This window comes from Drosophila kikkawai, chromosome 2R (assembly GCF_030179895.1).
Source record: "Drosophila kikkawai strain 14028-0561.14 chromosome 2R, DkikHiC1v2, whole genome shotgun sequence".
NCBI lineage: Eukaryota > Metazoa > Arthropoda > Insecta > Diptera > Drosophilidae > Drosophila > Drosophila kikkawai.
Window position 1 is genome coordinate 17,888,363 of NC_091729.1, and position 20,687 is coordinate 17,909,049.

General features: G+C 44.2%; 1 protein-coding gene and 1 long non-coding RNA gene across 3 annotated transcripts; one reads left to right on the forward strand and one right to left on the reverse strand.

Moving 5' to 3' along the window:
- The first annotated feature begins 1,444 nt into the window (after positions 1–1,444).
- Positions 1,445–2,625, forward strand: LOC108082138 (uncharacterized). 2 transcript variants are annotated; one of them, XM_041777011.2, is made up of 4 exons: positions 1,445–1,729; positions 1,783–1,915; positions 1,974–2,072; positions 2,143–2,625. In XM_041777011.2, exons 1-3 carry the CDS (start codon positions 1,487–1,489, stop codon positions 2,069–2,071), a joined length of 474 nt encoding a protein of 157 aa, XP_041632945.1. In that variant the 5' UTR covers positions 1,445–1,486; the 3' UTR covers position 2,072; positions 2,143–2,625. The 2 variants fall into 2 exon arrangements, with proteins under 2 accessions (XP_041632945.1, XP_017032930.1); XM_017177441.3 differs by having other exon boundaries at positions 1,974–2,625.
- A 9,178-nt stretch (positions 2,626–11,803) lies between these two features.
- Positions 11,804–17,077, reverse strand: LOC138928039 (uncharacterized). The gene is made up of 3 exons (XR_011444507.1): positions 16,864–17,077; positions 12,090–12,514; positions 11,804–12,037 (listed from the first exon to the last, which is right to left on the reverse strand). It is a non-coding gene; the product is annotated as an uncharacterized lncRNA (long non-coding RNA).
- Between the last annotated feature and the right edge of the window lie 3,610 nt (positions 17,078–20,687).

Here is a 20,687-nt window from a genome sequence, read left to right on the forward strand (position 1 = left end):
TACTCTATAGTTATAAAACTCTATCAATACAATATTCTACGCATATTTTCATATTATTTTCTTATTTATAACCAAAAAAAAACCTTTCCAAATACCTGAATACATCAAAAAGCACCTCGGTGGTATCAAAAGTAATTGAGGAATTTTCGGGGCTTTATCCTCTGCCTAAAAGAAGTAATTTTTTCCTTTCCAATTTGTGCTTTTTTGGGCGCGTCCGGCATTTAATGCCAATACTATAAACATTATCATTATGCGGCCCGTACAAGAGCGCAGTTATACATTTTGCGCGTCCGCCGCTCTTAAATGTTGTTTTTACCAAAAACTAAGAAAAAATCATGGAAAAAAAGGCGCAACGCAGCGAAGAGAAACCCAAAAACCAAAGGCCGAAAAGTAATTTCTTGCACGACATTAATTTCTTTTAAATTACGCATAATTGAAGTACGGGCACTCGAATTTGATCGATGGCCGAATCGAGTCCCGGAGTGCTCCGAGTGCTGTGATCGAAACTCGTTTCCCGCCGCACCTCCTCGTTGTGATCGGAGAGAAATTACAAAAATATTGCTCTGCCATAATAATTTAATTTCATTTTTTTCCCTCTTCTTTGGCTGTGCGTTTTTTTTACCATACGAGAAGGCCGGGTTCTTGGGAGAAGCAGGTCGGCAGCGACATTGACATTCGAATTAGACACCTGACAGCAGAATATCAAAGTCACTCGACGACGACGACGACTTCGTCTGCTGCCCATTGAAGCCTTGGATTTGAAATTCGATTTAATTTCTATTCAGTGTGTGCCGAGTCTTTGTGCTCGTGGGCTGACCTGTCAGTCAGTATGAAATTTCATATTGTTAGGGGTATTTAGTTTATATTTGGGCCTGCTTTGGGCCGGCTTTGTTGGCGCGATAAGCGGATTTTTTATTACATCAGTTTAGTGTCACATTAGCGATGTGTCAGGCGGCTTTGCGGGGGCCACAGATTTGTCTATCCCATACCCCTTCGATTTTGGGTCTTACGATATATTTTATAGCTCTTCCGCCTTAACAATCCCGATCCTGATCTTCATCTGCATCTGGACTCTGCCTGCAGCTCTTTGCCACAGAGACACATAAAATCTTTCAGCGAAACTTATGAATTTCTTAATTTTTTTCCGCGCAGAAGGAGTTGCCCTGATCTTTTTTATGGCATTTCGCTTGGCCGAGCGATGCTATCAGTTGGTTTTTGTTTCAGGTTTCGGTTCGGTCTTTAAAATGTCTCGAATGCGATTCCAGTGGTCGATTCACCGCATGAATCATAAGCCAGTTAAAAGCGAATTCCTAAATGTTTGCTTACCTTACTTACCCGGCAGGCTCAGCGTATTTGGCCTGGCACTTGTAACCTAATTTAATTTCGCGAAAACAATAATTATCAGCACGAGAAATCGGCTTTTGTTTATAACTATATATCTTACCTTTAGTTGTCACAATTTTAGTAAATAAATTATATTTTGATCATGGAGGGGGGTTGCTGTAACCTGCGTATGAATTGTATTATAGGTGGTTTCTGGTTGATGTTGTATTACACCGCCCTGGCATTTCTTATGTTGTACGAAATCGATAACAGTGTTCAGGTGAAGTATATAGATAGTAGAGGAAAATCCAGTTACAGGAAGAATGCTACGGGCTTCTGGGTGCTGGGAGTATGCTTTTTATCAATGACCTTAGTTTCCTTGTCGCTGATCTTGGGCACCCTTATGGTAGCTATATATTCAACTACAAATGAACAAAATATATAACACCTTCTCCTTAGAGGCACTGTGCGTTTATTATCGTATTTCTATTCTCCCAGATCATTCCGGTGTCTGTGGAACTCTTCTACTTACTGATAGCCCTTATGTATGGCATTGAAACTGAGTTTGTTTTCATATACCTCCTGCCCTTTTGTAAGTATATATTTTATATAATTTCTTGACTTAAACTAACTGAAGAATATATTATTAGTGTATCTCATCTACATCGATGTGGTGTCATATTTTTATTTGTCTGAATTGAGAAGGTTGCAGGATCAAAAAACATCGATAATAGATATTGAATATTAAGGTTTTCCTTAACTAATTTATTTATTTATACATTTTAAAAGACTAAAATCACATACCACTTTTTCCGGTAGAACTCACAGCCGCAGCGATAAGGTTGGTTGACTTGAGAGCAGGGAAACATGTCAAGAAATAAAAACAAAAATGATTTATCATAATGGGAGTTGGACCCGGAGACGGGGCCCGAATTGGAATTGGAATGGGAGTTGGACTGGAGAGCCTGAACTCCCAGCGGCGTTGCCTAAATGGGCGATAACGGCCAAAAAGATCAAGACCAAGAGCACAAGACCAGGGCGACGGCTGATGACGACGAGCGCAGAGATATCGGGCCAGAACGGCGGTGCGTCTGGGGATGTCAACTCTTCATATAAAAATTAACGAAATATAAATTAAAAAATATGCCCAACCTCTGCCAGTCTCTGGGCGATGAAATAAAAACCAGAAATCTCGTTCTTGCTCCCCTGCCTCCCGCTGGCGATTTACGAGCATGGCCTGAGTATGTCCCTTCTGGTTTCGAGTTACGCCTGCGCGACAATGTTGCCTTCCAATAAAAAAACGGAGGGAAAAAAGAGAAAAATAAAGAATTTTTCTGAATTATGAATTGGCCCCTTTATCGAGGGAATGCATCGCCGCGTTTAAGGCTTTATCTATGGCTCGCTGCGTTTTTATCTAATGGAGGCAGCTTCTACCCATTGATTGGTTCCCATTTGGGGCTCCGGTTTCAGGTCTGACTTATGACAGGGTCGTATCCTCGGCCTGATAGCTTCATAAGCCTCGATAAAGTCGAATTCGAGAGCGCTAATTGCTAGCAAAAGTCCAGGCGCCAGCGGAACCAAGGGATTGGTCCGAAGGCGCGGCTCAGGTGCCGGTGCGGTGCGGTGCCATATCACCTGCGTGTTATCGCCAGACAAATGCATTTTGCAAATTATTAACATATGTGCCGGCTGTTACACGACCGGGCCAACACCAACCAGCAGCAGCCGCGGCAGCTACAAGCATGTGCAGATACAGATACATTTGTATCTGACGCCAGAGTGTAGGAAGCCGGCTCGGGACTTCGCTGGCTGCTGTGGCCGCGGCTAATTGATGTCTGTGCACAAAACTTGATTTATTTCTATTAATAAAGCCCCCATGCAAACGGCGCAAGTATCGACGGTTCGGTCAGATACAGATACATTTTCGGCTGCCTTATTTGGATGCCCGAACGGGGACCCGGTGGAAAATGGAAAAGCCGGCAAATACAATTAAATAAATGGACTTAAGCAAACTATAACTACTAAGATGAACCTATTAAATAAATAAATAAAATATTTAAAAATTGAAAAACCAATTTCTGTTGCTTGCCTTGGTTCAGTGAACATTTCCAATTGGGTCTAAAGAAGCCGCGCCAATAAATTGCTTGTTTAGCCACAATTACACACATGAACAGCCGCCGAAAATGGCTTAAAAGTAATCTAGCTAAACTTGTTGCCGCTGTTGTTGCCGATGGAAATCGCAAAAAAACTTGGTTGCATAAATTTTAACACCGATTTTAATCGAGCGAGCTGTATTGTCGAGGCGGCATATAGACAACTCATTGGTTACCGCCAATATTCCGATATTCCCATATTCCGGCCAAGCCCCAACACTTTATGGCCAGCTTTTTAGGCGGTAATTACCCGGCCGGCAGCAGTTCCGGTGTCTCGCTCTCGGTTTGCCGGCGATGCAAACTATAATTTTGTTATAAATTATTGATGTGTCAAATCAAATTCTCGGCCCGATTTCAGTGCCCCAAAGTTGAGCGCAAGATTTATGGCCTGCAATTTGAGTTGTTACATTTGATAGAGAGAGAGATTTTGAAATGTGGTAGGTGGTCATTGGGGGTTAACATGGTTCGTAAATATAATTTAATGGGAATACCTCATCAGATATATTTTATATATGACTTACGTTGGCTTTATTCCCCTATAATTTGGTAGGGAAGCTAGCTTGTGGAATAACTATCAGTGTAAAAGGGAATAATACAATTTAAAGTGGAATTTAAACTAAGAGTAAATAAGCTTAAGAAGTGTAAAGTAAAGGTTAATTAAATTAACTTTTAAATTGTTCATTTCTGTTTCAATACTCCTCCAACGAACCTCGCGGGCCAGACACCACATATTTCCAGATGAGGAAAGACTTGGGGCTCCGGCAAGACCGATTACGAGAGTACGGCGTCTGGGGCCGGCGGACATGTACAACACTTTGCTCAACAAGGCGATACGGAAAATACGCAGCGCTTTTCCCTGTTTCGCGGGCATGCAATTTTCGGCCGAGTTACCGCATGTTTTTCGTCTGAGCGCCTTTTATTTCGCTTTGGCCGAGTGTATTTCCCACTTCCCCGTTGACATAACTGGAGCGCTTTCGGGGCCCAAGAGCCAGCCGGGCGTATGCAAAGCTCTCAACCTGATTTGGCAGTTCCGCGACTCTTGGGCTAACAAAATGCTGCCGCTTGCTGCTTGTCTCGGCCATTTGCATTTCGATCTTTGGCGGCTAACTGGCCCAAAACAAATCCTATCGTAATAAAAGTTTCGCTGCAAAATTACAAGCACCTGGAAGGCGGGGGAGGACATGTGGATGCGGACTTGGACATGGACATGGGCGCTGTGTGTACCAGAAGGCACTGCCAATCCACAGTTGAACCACATTAGAGTTGGACTTTCACTTTTCGGCCGCATAAATGGCCATTTGGGCATTTTAGCCGCCCGACTGCGCTTTAAATTTATGTTGATTGGCCGACTTGGCTTTTTGGTTAAATGTTGTTAAATTGTTTTCCGCCGAAATGACATGTTTTGACAAATGGGGCGGCTGCCCAAATAGGATTATGCCATTAAGCAGCCCAGTACTTGTTGATTTCTCATTTAAATTCTGACAGAAATTCTTTTTAAACAGATAGAAAAATTAATCAAAACTTTATATAGCAAATTTATGATAATCTAGATTCAAGGAAGTATTAAAAAATGCTTTAAATTTAACAAACATATATATTTATAATTTCCAATGAAATATCATTAAATTGCCTAGCAAATCCTTACATATTTCCCTCTGTGCAGCATACCTACTTCTCGGAATACTTCGGTAATAAATCCGGGGATAAAGTTTCGGTTTTTTATGCATCCCTTTGGGTCATAAAACATCGGGAGCCTTTCGAATCCTTTGACAATGCCGAGAGCCGAGAGAAGCGTCCCACAAATAAATACTAATAAACTATAGGGAGCCGGACACGAGAGTTTGGTGATTGGCCTGTTAGGCCATCCTTCCTTTCGCGTACTACATAAATTTCAATATTTATGGCGAAATTTTTTCCCCTGTCGCAACAGCAACACATGGCCAAGATAAACATCCAGCGGCCGAAAAAAAAAGAGGCAAGAAAAAAACAAAAGGCATAAGGGAAAACGGCAGCCGGAATTGCGATTCGGATTTGTGGGCGTTTGACAAGCAGCCCGCCGCCGCCGATGGGCGTAACCCAAATAGAGGCGTTGACGCTTGGCGACCGTTTGCCCTGTTCCCGTCCAGCGAGTATCTGGCTTCTGGGTAACCCGGGCATCGGATGGGATCGTGGAAGGGAAACCAGAGCAGCAGCATCGTCGTAAATCGCTGCGACATAAATTCAGTGCACTTTTTGACTTTGTGCCTGCCTCCGAGGAGGATTCGGCATACCGCTCGCCTACCTGGCGCACCTGACACAAATTTTCCCAGCTCCTGCCGCTGGTTTTTCGCGCTAATCTCTGTAAACAAATCACTGACGTCCTGCCATGTCCTTGGGGACGTGTTGGTTTAATTGCTGCCAGACGTCGCAATTTATGAGCATCAATAAAGTGTCAACTTTTGTGTGTGTGCGCTGCTCTTGAGCGAGAACTCTCCCTCTGTCAAAGCGAAAAACGGGCAGAATAAATGCTCTTCTGGCTGTAAATCATCTTGGCGCGACTTTCCAGGAAACTAGCAGTCCCTCTCTCACTCCCTGGGAATCCGCAATACGGATTCCAGAAGCCAGTATCCAGAATATCCGATGGTTAACTCGGCCGAGACACGCTAGCCGAGCCAAGACCAAGAGTTGCAGGCCAGTTTTGGCATTTGCATTTCAATTGAAGCGAGTAATTAATGTATCGCATATCTGTAGAATTTTAATTGCCAAGTCAATGCACTGCTCCTCGCCCAGAGCCCACAGAGAGATCAGATGCTCCATCGGGCCCCGCCGTACACTGGCCAAGAGCGGAGCACGAACCTTTGTTTCGGCCCAATGCCACTGGGTACACGGTTATATAGTTCAAGGGGTTTTATTGGCATTAAAATATTTTTAAATATCCAATTAAATATCAAAATAGTTGAAGAATTATAAGGTATATTGCTAAAATTTATATAGGTATATAAGCATCCATCAAACAGAAAAAAATATGGCTCCTAAAAATATTTAAAAATTATTTTATAGCTTACAAAACATCTGCTGATATTTTGATTAATATAAATGTGTTCCAACCTTTTTCCTCAGTGCTGTGGCGTTGCAGAAATTCCGGACTGTAAGAGTCGCGCGTGTGGCCCCGTCACGTACCGCTCTGCTAAGCCTTGAAATGCCAGCTGCCGCACAGAAGACTGTCGACAATTAAAATATGAAAGGGTTTCGGGCTGCTCCTACCCAGACAGCCTTCCAGCTTTATTCTTGTCCAGTAATCTAACATAACCGCAGAGCCAGACCCCGTCGAACTGGCCGAAATACTCGTCATAAATAGCGTGGTGGCCAAAGCCCCCTCGATTTTCCAACTGCATTGCATACATTTTTGTGAAAAGCAAGGCTACGCGACGGGGTAAAAATGGGAATTGGAAAACAAACGCTGCCAGAGTTGCTGCACGTGATGATTGCATCATTGTGTCAGCTTAGTACGTGCTCTGCTACGGTCTTGTCACATAAAAAAAATGACACACAGTTCCCGGTTACATGGAGTTCTATTGGCTTTATCCATCCAAAAACCAACCTATTCCCCCCTTCTGGGCATTAGAAACCAAAGCGAACTGTATGTGATTTCTGCATTTTGACCAGATGTTTGGCAAAAATTTGTAAAAAACAAATAAAATAACAAGAAGAGAATTGAAAACTACATGTTTATCCAACACGTGGTGAGGTCTATTCCTGGGATGGAGATTGCCGGGGACAATGGACATGACACTTGCGACTGGGGAAGGCCAGACAAAGGGAATATAATCGGATATTAGAGGATTTGTGGGTTAATTTGCAGGGGAAGTGGCTTAGAGTTTTACAAAACCATTTGTCATAGAGAAGGGAAATAATACAAGAATAGGATAATGAGAGCTGAAACCTCAACTGAGCTGTTGAAATTTCATTTATTTCCTATTTGGGTTTAAATTTGGTTTTAATATATCTTAAAGGTTTTTTACTGCCTAGATTTTAATAAAATTTAAATAAAGAAACAAACGCTGAATACCCTCCAACGTTCTACCATTGCCGCCTCTATGTCTGGTCTTTCGTAAACTGTGACTCATAGGCCTTAACCCAAGAATCGTTTTGAACTTATTGCTATTCCCTCAGAAACGTTGACCGATATCCGCTTTATTGTTATGCAAAATCCGGACATAGAATTCATAAAGGCCAATATTAAAAACGCATAAAACCGGGGATTCGGAGCAGGGCCTGATTGTATCCCGGCAACTTTCGCCTGCCTGTCGCACAAAGCCCGACCATTATTATATGGGTTTTTTTTTTCGGGATCCACAAAAGGGCAGCCGAAGAAGACGAGGTTTTTTCTTCATATAATTTATGAGAAATGCACGCATTAAACTTCATTAGATCGAAATTTAAGGCAGGGACCGCGGCATTTGGGGGCCCCATAAAAAAGCAGAACACAAAAGTATCTTTCGCTTTTTGTTTGCAATTAGTTCGACGGCAGCGCGCAGAAGCCGCATGGAAAAAATGGTGGAAAAAAAAGTGGAGCTGCAAGTTCATTGAGGAAGCATCGAGGAAATATCAAAGGCACAGCAGCCAGCGAAGGCGGGCAGGCGGCCACATAAATTTATTTTTAAAGAAATGCCGAAGAAATGCACCACCAACTGCGTCATTGTTGGCGGTTGCATTTGTCAAGAGATCCGCCGTCGATCCACTTGCTCCCAGCGTGAGTTTCCCCTCGCGTCCACAGCCGAAAATTGAAATTAAAATATTTTGGTAGTTTATGTGCTGCTGGAAGCTGGGAAACGGGGAACACCCACCCAACCCAACACAGGCAGGCCTCTAGGAGAGGTGTTGCCGCCGTTGGCAGCCATGTGTAAACATTTGGTTGCTCTGTCAAAACTAATTTGGCTGCCGTTGGAGGGGTTACCTCTTCCTTCCTTTCAGTCACACATAGAGAAAGGTTTTACTATAAATTTTAAGACGAAGTACAAGTTTATATTGTTATTAATTATTTTAAGTTAAAGAAATAAATATTATTATCAGAAAATAATATTCAAATCCAACAACTTGTATTCATTTCAAATAAATTTCTTACTAGGTTTTGCTTAATTTACATTTGAAATAACATTTGTCTGCGGTGCAGCGTGGGCCTTGGAGCAAGTGCTGCCCATGTGCGTGCTCCTCCGCTTCACACTTGGCGGCGTGAAGTGTTGAAAGTGTCGTAAATTTCATTGCCATATGCGGGGATCCGAGCTGGTATCCAAGCTGGTGGAGCCCCCCTCTTCAGTTGTGGCTGCATGTGGAGGGCCCTTCGGGCAGCAGCACTCGCCACCATATGCAAATGGCACCTAGGAGGCGGTCAGCCTTCGGAGTCAGCCTCCTCCAGAGCTGTGCCACGTTCCGTTCGATTTTTCACGCTACCTAAACACGCGTTCGCCGTGCGCTGCGACCTTGACCAATGCGCGGCGAGAAGCGAGCCATGAAAATCAATTGAGAAAATTCGTAAATTTTGGGTAAGTTTGTCACCCAACGGAGGACCTCCTGGGCGGCGTGTGTCGCGACAGGCAAATGAGTTGGGCTCTCTCTCTCGATCCCAGAGTAAAATCCCACGATAACCTTCGATTTGTCATGCCGACGTCTTGACTTAGCCGGAAACTGGCTACTCCTCCCATGAAGAAAGGGTCGTAAATCAGTAGAGGTGGCTGCCAGTGGCGCGTGCTCGCAGTATTTTGCAAGAATTTTTCGCCGAACCCTTACAGCTTGTAGTTTGTACCTGGTACCTGTTGTTGCCACGGCAACAAGTGTAAAACTAGCAGCCATTTTGCCCTCCCAAAGAAAGCCAGTGGTGCATGGACCACAAGGCACATGGGGGCAGCCAGCCTTGGAGCTCTGGGAAAGTGCAGAGCAGAGGACTGCATCCATCGCGTAAATTGTGGCAGACACTTAAGAGCCGAGACAAGATTAAATGCTAAATTACGTTAAGGCGGCGCGCAGATAAGGCCGCAGCGGAGCCCTTCCCCTGGGATCGGGATCGGGGGTTCGGGATCCGGAGTGCAGCAGGAGTGCCGAGGTACTGTGTTCTCGGGCCAAGGTGATAATGATAAGGAAATGAAATCGCGTTAAGTTCGCCAGCGACGCTGAATGGGACGCGGCACTATCTGAACGCGTATAAAGTACGAAAACTGATGCGTGGCATAAATTATCAAGGGGCACAGTGTGGCAAGGGCAAGAATATTTTGGCACAAAACCAAAGGGGTGAGTTTTAAGTCAAAGGATATAAAGCTTATACCCTAGGCATATCTTTAAATAACCTTAGATTCTGATTAAGAAGACCATTATCTTAACTTTTAACATTAAAAAGAAATTTAAGAACTTATTCAAATATAAATATAACCACCAGAAACAGACAAATAATATTTATAACTAAGAACTTCGGTTCAAAATTTAAATGAGACACTGACTAGACTCATTTCATTAATAGATAAGCTTGAAAAGGTTTTAGCAATAGCCCAAAAAGAATGATTTATGACTAAACTCTGTTGGTTGAAACCTTATCAATGATCTGCAAAGGCTCTTATTTCTTGAAAGAATTTATTTTTGGCATTTATCCCTGAATTTTTCCCACTGCTCATCAGCATTTTTAGCATGCTGCTATCTCTGTGATGCTCGCCTGTGTGCATGCCTGCAGTAATGCACTTGAAACAAAATCACAGTCGGCATCACTATCGACATCATGCTGCGAGATGTGCATCCCCTTCACTTGCCCTACCTGCCACACAGAGAGAAATCTAGACATTATTTCAAATGTAAATTCAAGTTTAAGGTCTGCCGGCAGAGCCATAAAATCTCTTGGAGAATCACAGTTTTGGAAATTGGAAATCTTTTTGAAAATAAAGTTTTCCAATTCTGTTTCAATTTTTTCCTGTGCATCTGACTTGTCTGACTGGCTGGGTGACCCCAGACTACTCGTCTGATAAGCGAAATTGATTTTCGCAATTATTTTTAGCATAGCTCGGAAAATGCCTGGAAAATGTGTCAAATGACGACGACCTCATAATTTTATGATTAGTTGAAGTGCTCGTTAGTGGGCAGAGTGAGGCGGCCTCCTTCGGCGGTCCCCGCCCATTGGCCATCTCCTGGTGAAGACTCCATCTCCATCTCCTCCAGCATCATCTCCCCGGCAACTCGATTGTCGGCAACATCATCGGCGGCGGCATCAGCAACACGTACGCACACTTCTCACACAAGATGCAGTTGGACTCTTGGATCCCCCGATCTCCCGGCGACGGTGCTGAAGCCAAAAAGACCGCCGAGCCGACTTTGCCGTGATAAATTGCAATGATAGCAAAAGTACTTGACTGTTGCCGGCAGCCCCCAGCCCCTGTTCCTGCCCCAGCCCGCCAGCCTGTGCCTTGGCCGAAAAATAAAACGAAACATTTTTTGGCAGACGTGTCCCCGGCGCAGAAAGCTGAAATTAACCGACGGCAACATCGCGAGAACGCTTCGTGTTGCATGTAAGCCAGTCAGTCAGCGCGGTCGAAAGATGATATATCCGAAAATTCCATATAATGACTGCCGGCTGGCAGCGGCAATAACGGCAAGTACAAGTACAAGTACAAGTACTGGTACAGGCATAGACTGCGGCACAGGTACTGGTAAGCATTAGAAGCCAAAGACCCAGACATGGGAACTATTTTCACGCTCAGTTGCAATCTGTCAATGCCGTTCGCCACACCGAGTCATGGCAGCAACAGGCACGACACCTTTTTGTGGCCTGTTGCAAGTTGCTGGTGTTGCTGTTGCTGTTGTTGGTGCTGGTGTTGCTGCAACGCCCCGGCACGCTGGCCAGCCACGGAGAGCAGCTAGCCAGCCAGCCAGCCAGGCGCGCTGATATATCAAAGCCAAGCCATCATCATCTTATTAAAGAGTGCCAACTTAATTTGCTTCTCCATGTTGCCAGACAAGTTGTTGCCGTTGCCGGATGGAGCAGGAGGATGCTGTGGCACAGTGTTGCAGCGGTGTGTTACCGGTCAAGGTGTTGCTGAGGGGCGTTGCTGCAGACAGTTAGAAATGGGAAAGACAAGTCCAGATCCAATAAGCCGAAGCACCAATATCCTTGCCTGTATTTGATAGTACTACAAAAATATTGAAGAAAGCTGTGATATATTGAAGAATTTTTAAAGTTTTTTCTAATAAAAAGAGTGAAAATCTTTGATAATGTAGAGGTATGCTAACACTAAATAAAAAATATAATAAAAATAAAGATACAACATTAATAAAATTATATAATACCACAACTTCAAGATTTCCTTTATATTTTTAATTATTAAGTTTCTCAATAGACGTTTTATTAATTTGGCTATCTTAGATAACCTAACTAGAGAGTTTTTCCGTGTGCGTGTGCCAATGGAAATTTAAGGGGATAGAAATTCCTTGAATCTGATCTCGGGTCGATTCTGGTCTCTCTCTCTCCAGCGTTTCTTTGGGGCCACGACACTCCACCCACCCACCGGCGGCTCACTCAACACCTTTTGGGCTGCCGCGGCTCAAAGCTATAATTAATAGATTATCATCGACAACATTTTAAATTCGCATTAAACTTGCCAGCGCGCCAAATTGCAGCGCCAAAGTGGAAAATGGCAAACTATTTTCTAGCAATTTTTCCACTGCCTTCGTTATGTTGCCCATATTTTTTCGCCCCTCTCCGTCTCCGTCTCCCACTCTGTCTCTTCATTTTCCAGCTCAGCATTATTCTTTTGACTGCTGTTCGCTTTGGTCACATACGCGGAAGTGATTTTTCCACTCCAATGACGTCGTCATCCTCGAAGTTGCCGTTGTTGCAGGCAATGTTGCAGCCTCTGTCGCTGTGTTGTTGCAACAGGTTGTTCTTGGGGGTGTCCGCGCCGTTGATGTTGCCTCACGTGCTGCTCGACCCGGCCAACAGCAATAATAATATCTGCCTTTGGTAATCCCCTCGCTGCAGTTGCTATTGATAGACAAGATCGATGGGCACTGTGAGAAAAGAAGGTCTAAGGGAGAATACTATAGATAATATGATTTTCCTGGGAAGAAAATTGTGGGATTTAGGTTGGTCATTGGATAGAGAACTTGAGATATCAAGCTTTGTTTTTGAGAACAAAATAAATCTATAAACACATCCTAAAATAAATCAGTATAATAATTTTTAGTGTAGCCTTGTTGCTGTTACTGGCTAGTTAGTCAGTGGGCTTTGATTGCAAAAAATGTTCTTTTGTGGCAACGCCCTTGGAACGAATTCCGCTTAGTCGCGGCCGTTTATGTGTGAAAACGAACGGGAATCTGGCTAGAGAGGATTTCCTTCCAAACCAAGACCAAGCCAGGTTTTCCGCACGAGCTAAACCGACTCAATATTTGCACAAGAAATTAACGTGATTGGGCTCATTAAGCAGTCAACTTATTTGGCCAGGGCAAACCGTAAAATGCGTCTCGTGTTTAATAAGCAAATATCAACACCTCGCCGGGCTGCATAAGCACATTAAGTTTTTGCGCAAAAAACGCATCTCACCGTTCGACTTTCTGTCATCTGCCTGGTGGTCACACAAAGCAATCAGCAAAGAAAACAATGCCCGCCGGATGGGGAGGATGGAGATGATGACGCTGCCGATGAGTTGGGTAAATATACCCGCAAGTTTTCAAGATCAATGTTTATTTATCCAGCGTTGGGCCGAAACTGCATTATTGGCAGCATAAATTGCCGGTCAGCCGGGGAAATATGACTGGGCCAAGACAAACAATGAGCAGCCAGCTCCGGGACACGCAATTGCAATTAATGGTAACCGAAAACCAAAGTCAAAACCGAAAGACCCAAGCCGGAGGATCGGAGACTCAGGTCTGAGGACCGATGAGACGCCATCAAGTATCAAGTGTGTGTGGAAGGCGTCGCAGCACGCACACGTGGTCTCAAGACTGGGAGAAAAATAGTAGAACAATTTTAATAAAGTTTGAAATTCAAAATTTAAAGAAGGGAAATAATTCTGAAAAAGAAGATAGGTAAGACTTTGGAAATATGGGAAACAGAACATTGTCTTTGTCTTTTAATTATCATCCCAAAACATCTGTTTTTTCAAGTGCAACAGGCTGGAGAAGATTGAGCCGTAGTCCAAGTCGGACTTGGAGTTGAAGCTGGCTCAAGTGCTTTGGCGACGCGCTGCGGTTGCAGCCGGAGAATTAAGACGTCAAGCGACGTCAGTTGCCGCTGGACCTGCGGAAAACGTCTATGAAATATACGAGTATAAACAACGGCGGCCGTGATGACGTTGTTTCCGATGCTGATGAGTGTCACGAAGGCAAGTTCAATGGCCAAGGATGTGGCCAAACAATGGCCGGCAATTGCGTGCAGCATGCAGCAACCACAGCAGCAGCAGCAGCAGCCACTGCAACGCGCAACTTGCAACAATATGAGATGCTGATTAGGCCGCTGGTCAGCCGGGATTTCGAGTCGCAGTCTCAGTTGCAGTCACCAACACGCATGCCCATAAAAACGTTAAATGCATATTGGAAAAAATAATGATGACAGTTGCCTAACTAAGCCAGACAGTCAGGCAATCCAACAGCCGCATCAGCCACAGCAACAGCAACAATTGCACTCGCAGCAAGACACTTAACAAATTAAGATGCTAAGGCAGACAGCCGGGCTTCTATCATAATGAAGCATCAGCGACACTAATCAGCAAGAAACTGGTATAAAATAATAGTAAATAATGTCATTAAAAAGTTGAAAACTGGATTATACACAGGGGTAAAATATAGCAAACAAAATGGGTGATAAGTAATTAATATATGAATTAAATATAATATTCTTAAGTAGATAGAAGACCTATTTAGATAGCAAACAAAATAATTTTTTAAAATTCTTTAGTAGTAAAAAATTAAGAATTTAAGCTTGTTAGATCCATAAATCACCATTTCATGTGAAATCACATATGAAACCGATCAACAATCAAGCTTTGCTCGCTGTGTAACAACCTAAAACTTGTTAGCAACTGACAAGCCTTCGCATTACATCAACTTTCAGCCGGGCCGAACCGTGTGTGGTTCTAAATCGCTGTTGTTCAGTGTAATTGAAGCTGAAATTGCCTGCACCTTATGTCACATTACGAAAACGTTGACAATGCTGTTGCCGGGATGCTGAGAATTGGGTCAGTTGGGGCTCACGTCAAGGTGTTGTTGCCGTGTTGCAACTATGGCTGTTGCATGCTGCTGCTGCTGCTGCTGCTGATGTTGCTGCTGACGGAGCTGTCACAGCCAAGAGACAAGCGAGTAAGCCGCATCTTAATGGCCAAAACGCATGGAGGGGAAAGTTTTGTTTTGTGCAAACAATTGCAATTGTCTCATTAGCGCGACAGAACACAAGGCGTCTCCCACTCGATTGCCAGTTGCATTTGCAAGTCGTAATTAATTTTCGTCTCGTAATGATTTCTCTACGGTGTTTCTCACACTCCTCCCACTCCACGCTCCGTGGAAATTTGCATAATTGTCTCGCACGGTTCAGGGCTACACATAACATACTGCATACTGGATGTGGGTGGGAGCTGTTGTTTCTGGCCGGGCTAATTCTGCAACTAGCCACGATTAATCAAGCGGCTAAAACAACAAATGCGAGCATTACTCACATGGACCGCGCCCACTGGCAAATATCGGCGCTGTTCTGCGCAGTTTTTCGCGGCTTTTCGCAGCATTTTTTCCCACCCCCCTCCGACATTTTCGCAACATTTTGCATTCGCACTGTAATTGATCATGTTTGCGGCCGCCTGGTGGTATCCGTATCTAACAATTGAGCTCGTAAATTTTCCCCCGGCTGGCCAACAGGAAGTTATGGTTAGAAAATCCGCTGTCCATGTGGACATGGCCGAAATGGCCTCTTTACGCTGTTTACTCGGCGAGATAATCAATTCGCTTTCCCGCAATGAATTGCCCATTAATAACCCAAATGGACTGGGTTTCAAAAATTCACAAAATCAGTTGAGCAACTATTTGGGGGATAAATGTATATTGGAATGTATATGTGTTTGGATTTATCAAGAAAGAAAATTAAAACTCTAATATTTTTCCACTTTAAATGGGATTATTTAGAACTTGAACTACTCTTCTTGGCAATCCAATTTACTAATCTAATTAAACAACTCGCTTCTAATAAATTTAATTATATAATTTAACCTTTTTCCTCAGTATTCCCAGCTTAAGCCCCCTTTTATTAGCCAAGAATTTCCGACTAATTACACTGTAATCAAAAAACGATCGTCATATTAATAGAAGCTCATAAAGGACCCACCGTTTAGCGGTGTCAGCTCACCTGTCGCATTCATTTAAACACATCGTATTAGTATTCAAAGCCCAGTGCTTTATGGCAAAAGGTAATAAGAGAGTCAGAAATGGATTTTGCATCAAGTTGCACTGAATTTTAATGAACTTTACTATGTAATTTTCGATTTTATGCCGCTTTGCTCCATATAAAATAAATTGCAAACGGCAACCAGTTTCGCAGTGGCGCCCACCGTCAATTGCAATTGAAATTGCAACTGCAATTGCACCACCAAGTGGCGGGGGGAGGGCGGGGCTTGGCCATCTGCATACGAGGCGGCCCACATGGCATGCGTGATATATATTTTCAATTAGTTGGCAACATTTTGCGGCAAAAACTAGTTCTGTTCAAGTCGATTTTTTGCGGGGCCGCAATTAATTTTCGCTTAATTTGAATGGCTCACTTTTTGTGTTCGCTGCTGCACTCACCTCAGCACTTTTCTCTGGCCAAAAGAGAGATGCGCCGCGGCGCCTGAAATGCTTTTAATACTTTTGTTTTCGTTCCCATTTCCATTGCGGCTTTGGCTTTGGTTTCATTGAAACACCTTTGTGCTGATTTATGAACTTTCGTGCGCGGCAACAATAAATTAATATATATCGAGCGGCAAAAGTAAATGCAAATAATTTCAGCACTTTGACTCATTAACGCGACGGGGAGTTTTCATTAGCTTTTTGGCGTGAAAAAATACGAAATCGTTTCCAGCCTTACAATCTCCGGAGCCGAAGGTGCGGCCTGGCTTTTTTCTTAATAATAATAATAATAATAATAATTACACTTTTAATGGAATGACCCAATTCCGATATAGTGCCTGAGATTACAGAGTATTAATTGAGGGAGGCTGGGCTTCCTGCAAATTATGCGGCTAAGACCGCAAATAGACGGCAGGAAACATCCATCTTGGCTACTTTTTCTGCACCTTTGCCACGGCCCTAATCCAATTAAGGGATTTCACTTCTCCGCTGGGCATTGGAATTTCTGCAGATGCGAATGCCAGCGCACACAAGAGATTTTCACACTTGAGTTTTCCCCCCCATATACGTGTATTGGACTCTTGTGGACAAAGGAAAATGTCTGCGCCCAAGCGGATTTTCACGCTCGGTCCGGGCATTCGTTCCACGATGTTCCAGTGTTCGACACGCATTTCGAATTGGATTTTGAGCGAGACGAAATTTTGCCCAGCCAGTTGGCCAAAAAGCGAAGGTGAACAGCGAGCCTAATTCCAGAATTGGCAGCTGCAGTGGCCAGAACAGTGACAGTTTTTGGATTTAAATACCCTGTACTTTATGGTAACTTAAACTTAGGTACGACTGTTAGTGAATAAAAGCCAGCACAGAGATTCGCCGACTCGTGTTTTCACAACTAATGAACTCCGATTTGATGGCCCTCGTGGGCCCGAGATTTACGCGCTTTTAATGGCTGTCGAGAGAGTGTATTAGCCCTATCTGCCTATCGGGCCGGCAACACATGCTGCGCTTTTGCTCAATAGTTAACCTGGTTTTACTTTTAATTAAAAGACAGCTGGCAACAACTCGCATCAAACGGCGTTAAATTTAAGTCCATAAAACCCAGCGCAACGGGCGACGAAAGGAAAGTGTTGGGCTTTGGTTGAGATTTGGATTGAGTTCGGGATTGGAACTGGGATTGGGATTGGGATTGTGACTGGGACCGCCCTGCTGCTGCTTATCGACAGCGATAATGTTAATGATGGCCTTTAAATAATTTTACGTCCATTGAAATGTGCCTACAAGTTAGTCTGCTGCAATTTTGTGGCTGCTCGTAAAACTGGGATTCGATTTTAATTTTTATGACAAGTTTTACTTTCGTAATCCAGATCTGAATGGAAGTGTAAAAAGTAAGACAACTTGTGTGTGATAAGAATCGGGCGACAAGCGAAAGCACTTTGATTTTATTTACCACAAAAGTGCGATAGTGAGCCCTGATGGAAGTTAGATAATCTCAGTGTGTGGCTGATGCAATTTGACGGCTTTATACTGAGCTCCTTTCGCCTGGCAGTCACAGCTATAGCTTTGTTAGAACGACCCACCTAGATTGCAGTTTTTCCACACTGCATTCCTACCCAAAAACCTCACCCAGATCCATTCCCAGTCGTGGTCCCCCTTCACCGACCGCTAATGTGCTGTAATCCCAAGCTAAGGCGCTTTGAAAATCAATTACAAATGTCAGTCATTGTCGTTATTGTGCCCAATACCTCAGGAGTGACAGTTTGGAGCGACAGTTTCGGTTGGGCAACTCGGCCAAGTCCCCAGACGGACGTATTGAAATACTTTTCCAAGATTAGATTAAGTATTTAAACAATTTATGTACTCTTCTCTATTATTTCTCATAAATGGTTAAGTCCCAATTGCATTTCTTGACTTGCATTCGTATTGTGTGTGGTGTGTGCTTTTCTGACTTATGACTGATGGCTTGACCTTAGCCTGGCCGATGGGGGAATGACACTGGGCCACACAGGGCCAAGTTCATTTATCAAGTTAAGTCGTCGCTCCGACGATGACTTCCAATAAACAACAATTAATCAATTTGTAAATAATATTTCTGCGCCTACGCACAGATCCGGGGCTGGAAGTGGATCGGGATATAGTTTTCAGCGAAAGAGAAGAGCCAGAGCTGGAGCCGCAAGAGTTCATCAATTAGGCGGCTAGCCGGCAACATGTGCGCCTGATTGGGCCAACTCTAAGAGGCGACGGCGCCAGTACTAGTGCTCGTTAGCTGTCCTGGACGAACGGCTTCATTTTTCATAATCTCCACACTTGCAGGCCAGTGCACTGAGCCGGCAGCGAGTCCGGAAAACCGAATGCCAAAACTTACGACTTCCGCTGGCAATTGATGGCCAGTCATTCGGCGGAATGGAGTTACGGCTCGAAGCTGGCGACTGGCCATTGCCAATGCCAGAAGTCAACTTAATTAATTTTTGCCCCAGCAGCGCCGTTCCACCACATCTACTCTGATTCCCAGTTACATGGCATGCCAAGGCCAAGAAGCTGCAGCTACTCGGCCTGCACAGGGAGAAATTCAAAGGTATTTTACCTGATTTTCTAGAGTTACGATTAAGTTGGCCTTATGATTTCCCCAGCTTTTCTTCAAGTACAAAGACCAAACGACTCCCGTCTCACACACACAGGAAGTGCAGGCGTTTGGAGTTGCTGCTGCTTTTCTTTATCTGGTTATTGCTGCTGCAGGAGCAGAAGCTGACTTCAAGTCCAAGCAAGCCCTGGTGCATGCAGCATGAGCTGCGGCAGGTGTTGCAGATATCTCTGATTAAATGGCGTACGCCAAATCATGGCCAAAAGCGTTCGACGCAATCGTTGTTAGGCGCACATTAAACCATGCCTCGATAGCTCGGCTCAAGGAGGGGAGTCCTAAGTGAAACCCGAGCTCATCTCGCAATCGCCGAGGGGGCAACTGGCAACCAGCGAACGGGAAGTCTGATTAACATTCAAGGGTGGGGCCGGACCGGGCCGTAAACCGAGTGTTTTGAGTAGCCAGCGATGAAAGATTATTGGCTAAGTTCCCTATCGATGGAGAGCGAAGAGCTTACAGTTTAGAGAAGCGTCGGAAAAGCAGTGGAAAATCGTTGGAAAATTCTTGGGGAAACGCAGGCCATGCAATTGAAAGTAGATTGAAATGGTTTGGTGCTTACCAGACTAATACAGCGCAGTTAAAGTCATGATTTAATGATGGAGAGATATTTTCTAGATCATATCCCTTGGTTATATATTAAAATCCACTTTTTTTTACTGAAAATATCTGTGCGACCGCACTATCTAAATACTTCCTGGAACCACTTTAAATTTTGGTAACTTCAAACAAATTCAGTTCGATAAAAGTGAATGAAAACTGCTTTGATGGGCCGCTTTATCTCAATTTCTATTTCTCTTTTTTTTTAGTACTTGACCCTGCCAGACCGCTTGACGTCTCCTCCGCCCAGCTTGAGCCATGAACCACCCAGTTGGCTGAGGCATGGGATATATAATAGTACAATATGTGGTCGCTGCTCGCCCACACAGCGAGCTGTATATCCCACTTGCAGGAGCTGGCAAAAGTCACACATCCTCGTATCGAATCGACAATTAGTGCTGCCAGAAGAGACATCCATCCGCCCATTCGCTCGGTCTCTTCTTTTCTTCGACTACTGTCATCGTGGCGACCGCTGGGAAGATGAATGGCCCCGGTCCGGGTCCCTCGATCGATGATGTCGACCTACCGCAAATATCATTGCCAAAAGTCAGGATAAAAGGACTTTGGGCATAAAGCCGGAAGACGTTCCTCGGGCCGGCGTGTGAACCGTGTAACAAGTGTAGCAAATTCTCCCCGAGAGAATGTGACACGAATTAGCAACGCCTCGGATCGGATACCGTTCTCTGCTCCTGCGGTGCGTGGGTGCCTGTGCCTGCCTGCTTGCCGACTCCTCTGAAGCCGCCGCCAGCGTTGTCTTTGTTGATTGTGAAACACTTTCGTCACCTCGCCGGCAAAAGGCATGTCATCCAGGCGACTGACTCGTCGGTGGGCGTTTGTTTTTAATAGCTCCGCTCTTGTCATCTTTCTCGGTCTCCGGCTGAGGCTGAAGCAGAGGCCTCTTGGCACGCCGACACTCGGAGCCCACACACGTTTCGCAGCGATCTCATGCATAAGTCATGAGCAGGAATCAAAGGTTTCCCCCGAATGCCGAACCACTCTGCACACTTGCAAATAGGTTGCACTACATTGGCCCTAAACTATTTGGCTTTGTGTCAATAAATGCGGAATGTTGATTTGATATTCAGCAGAAAGCTGCCTCATGGATCCGGAAAGTGTACTGGAGATCGATTTGTTATACATTTCTTGATATATAAATTCAAGGT

Coding starts and splice junctions, on each gene's coding strand:
- LOC108082138 (XM_017177441.3), top strand. CDS start 1,487: ATGGAGGGGGGTTGCTGTAACCTGCGTATGAATTGTATTATAGGTGGT. Junction 1,730..1,782: donor TGATCTTGGGCACCCTTATG/GTAGCTATATAT, acceptor CCTTCTCCTTAG/AGGCACTGTGCGTTTATTAT. Junction 1,916..1,973: donor CATATACCTCCTGCCCTTTT/GTAAGTATATAT, acceptor ATATATTATTAG/TGTATCTCATCTACATCGAT.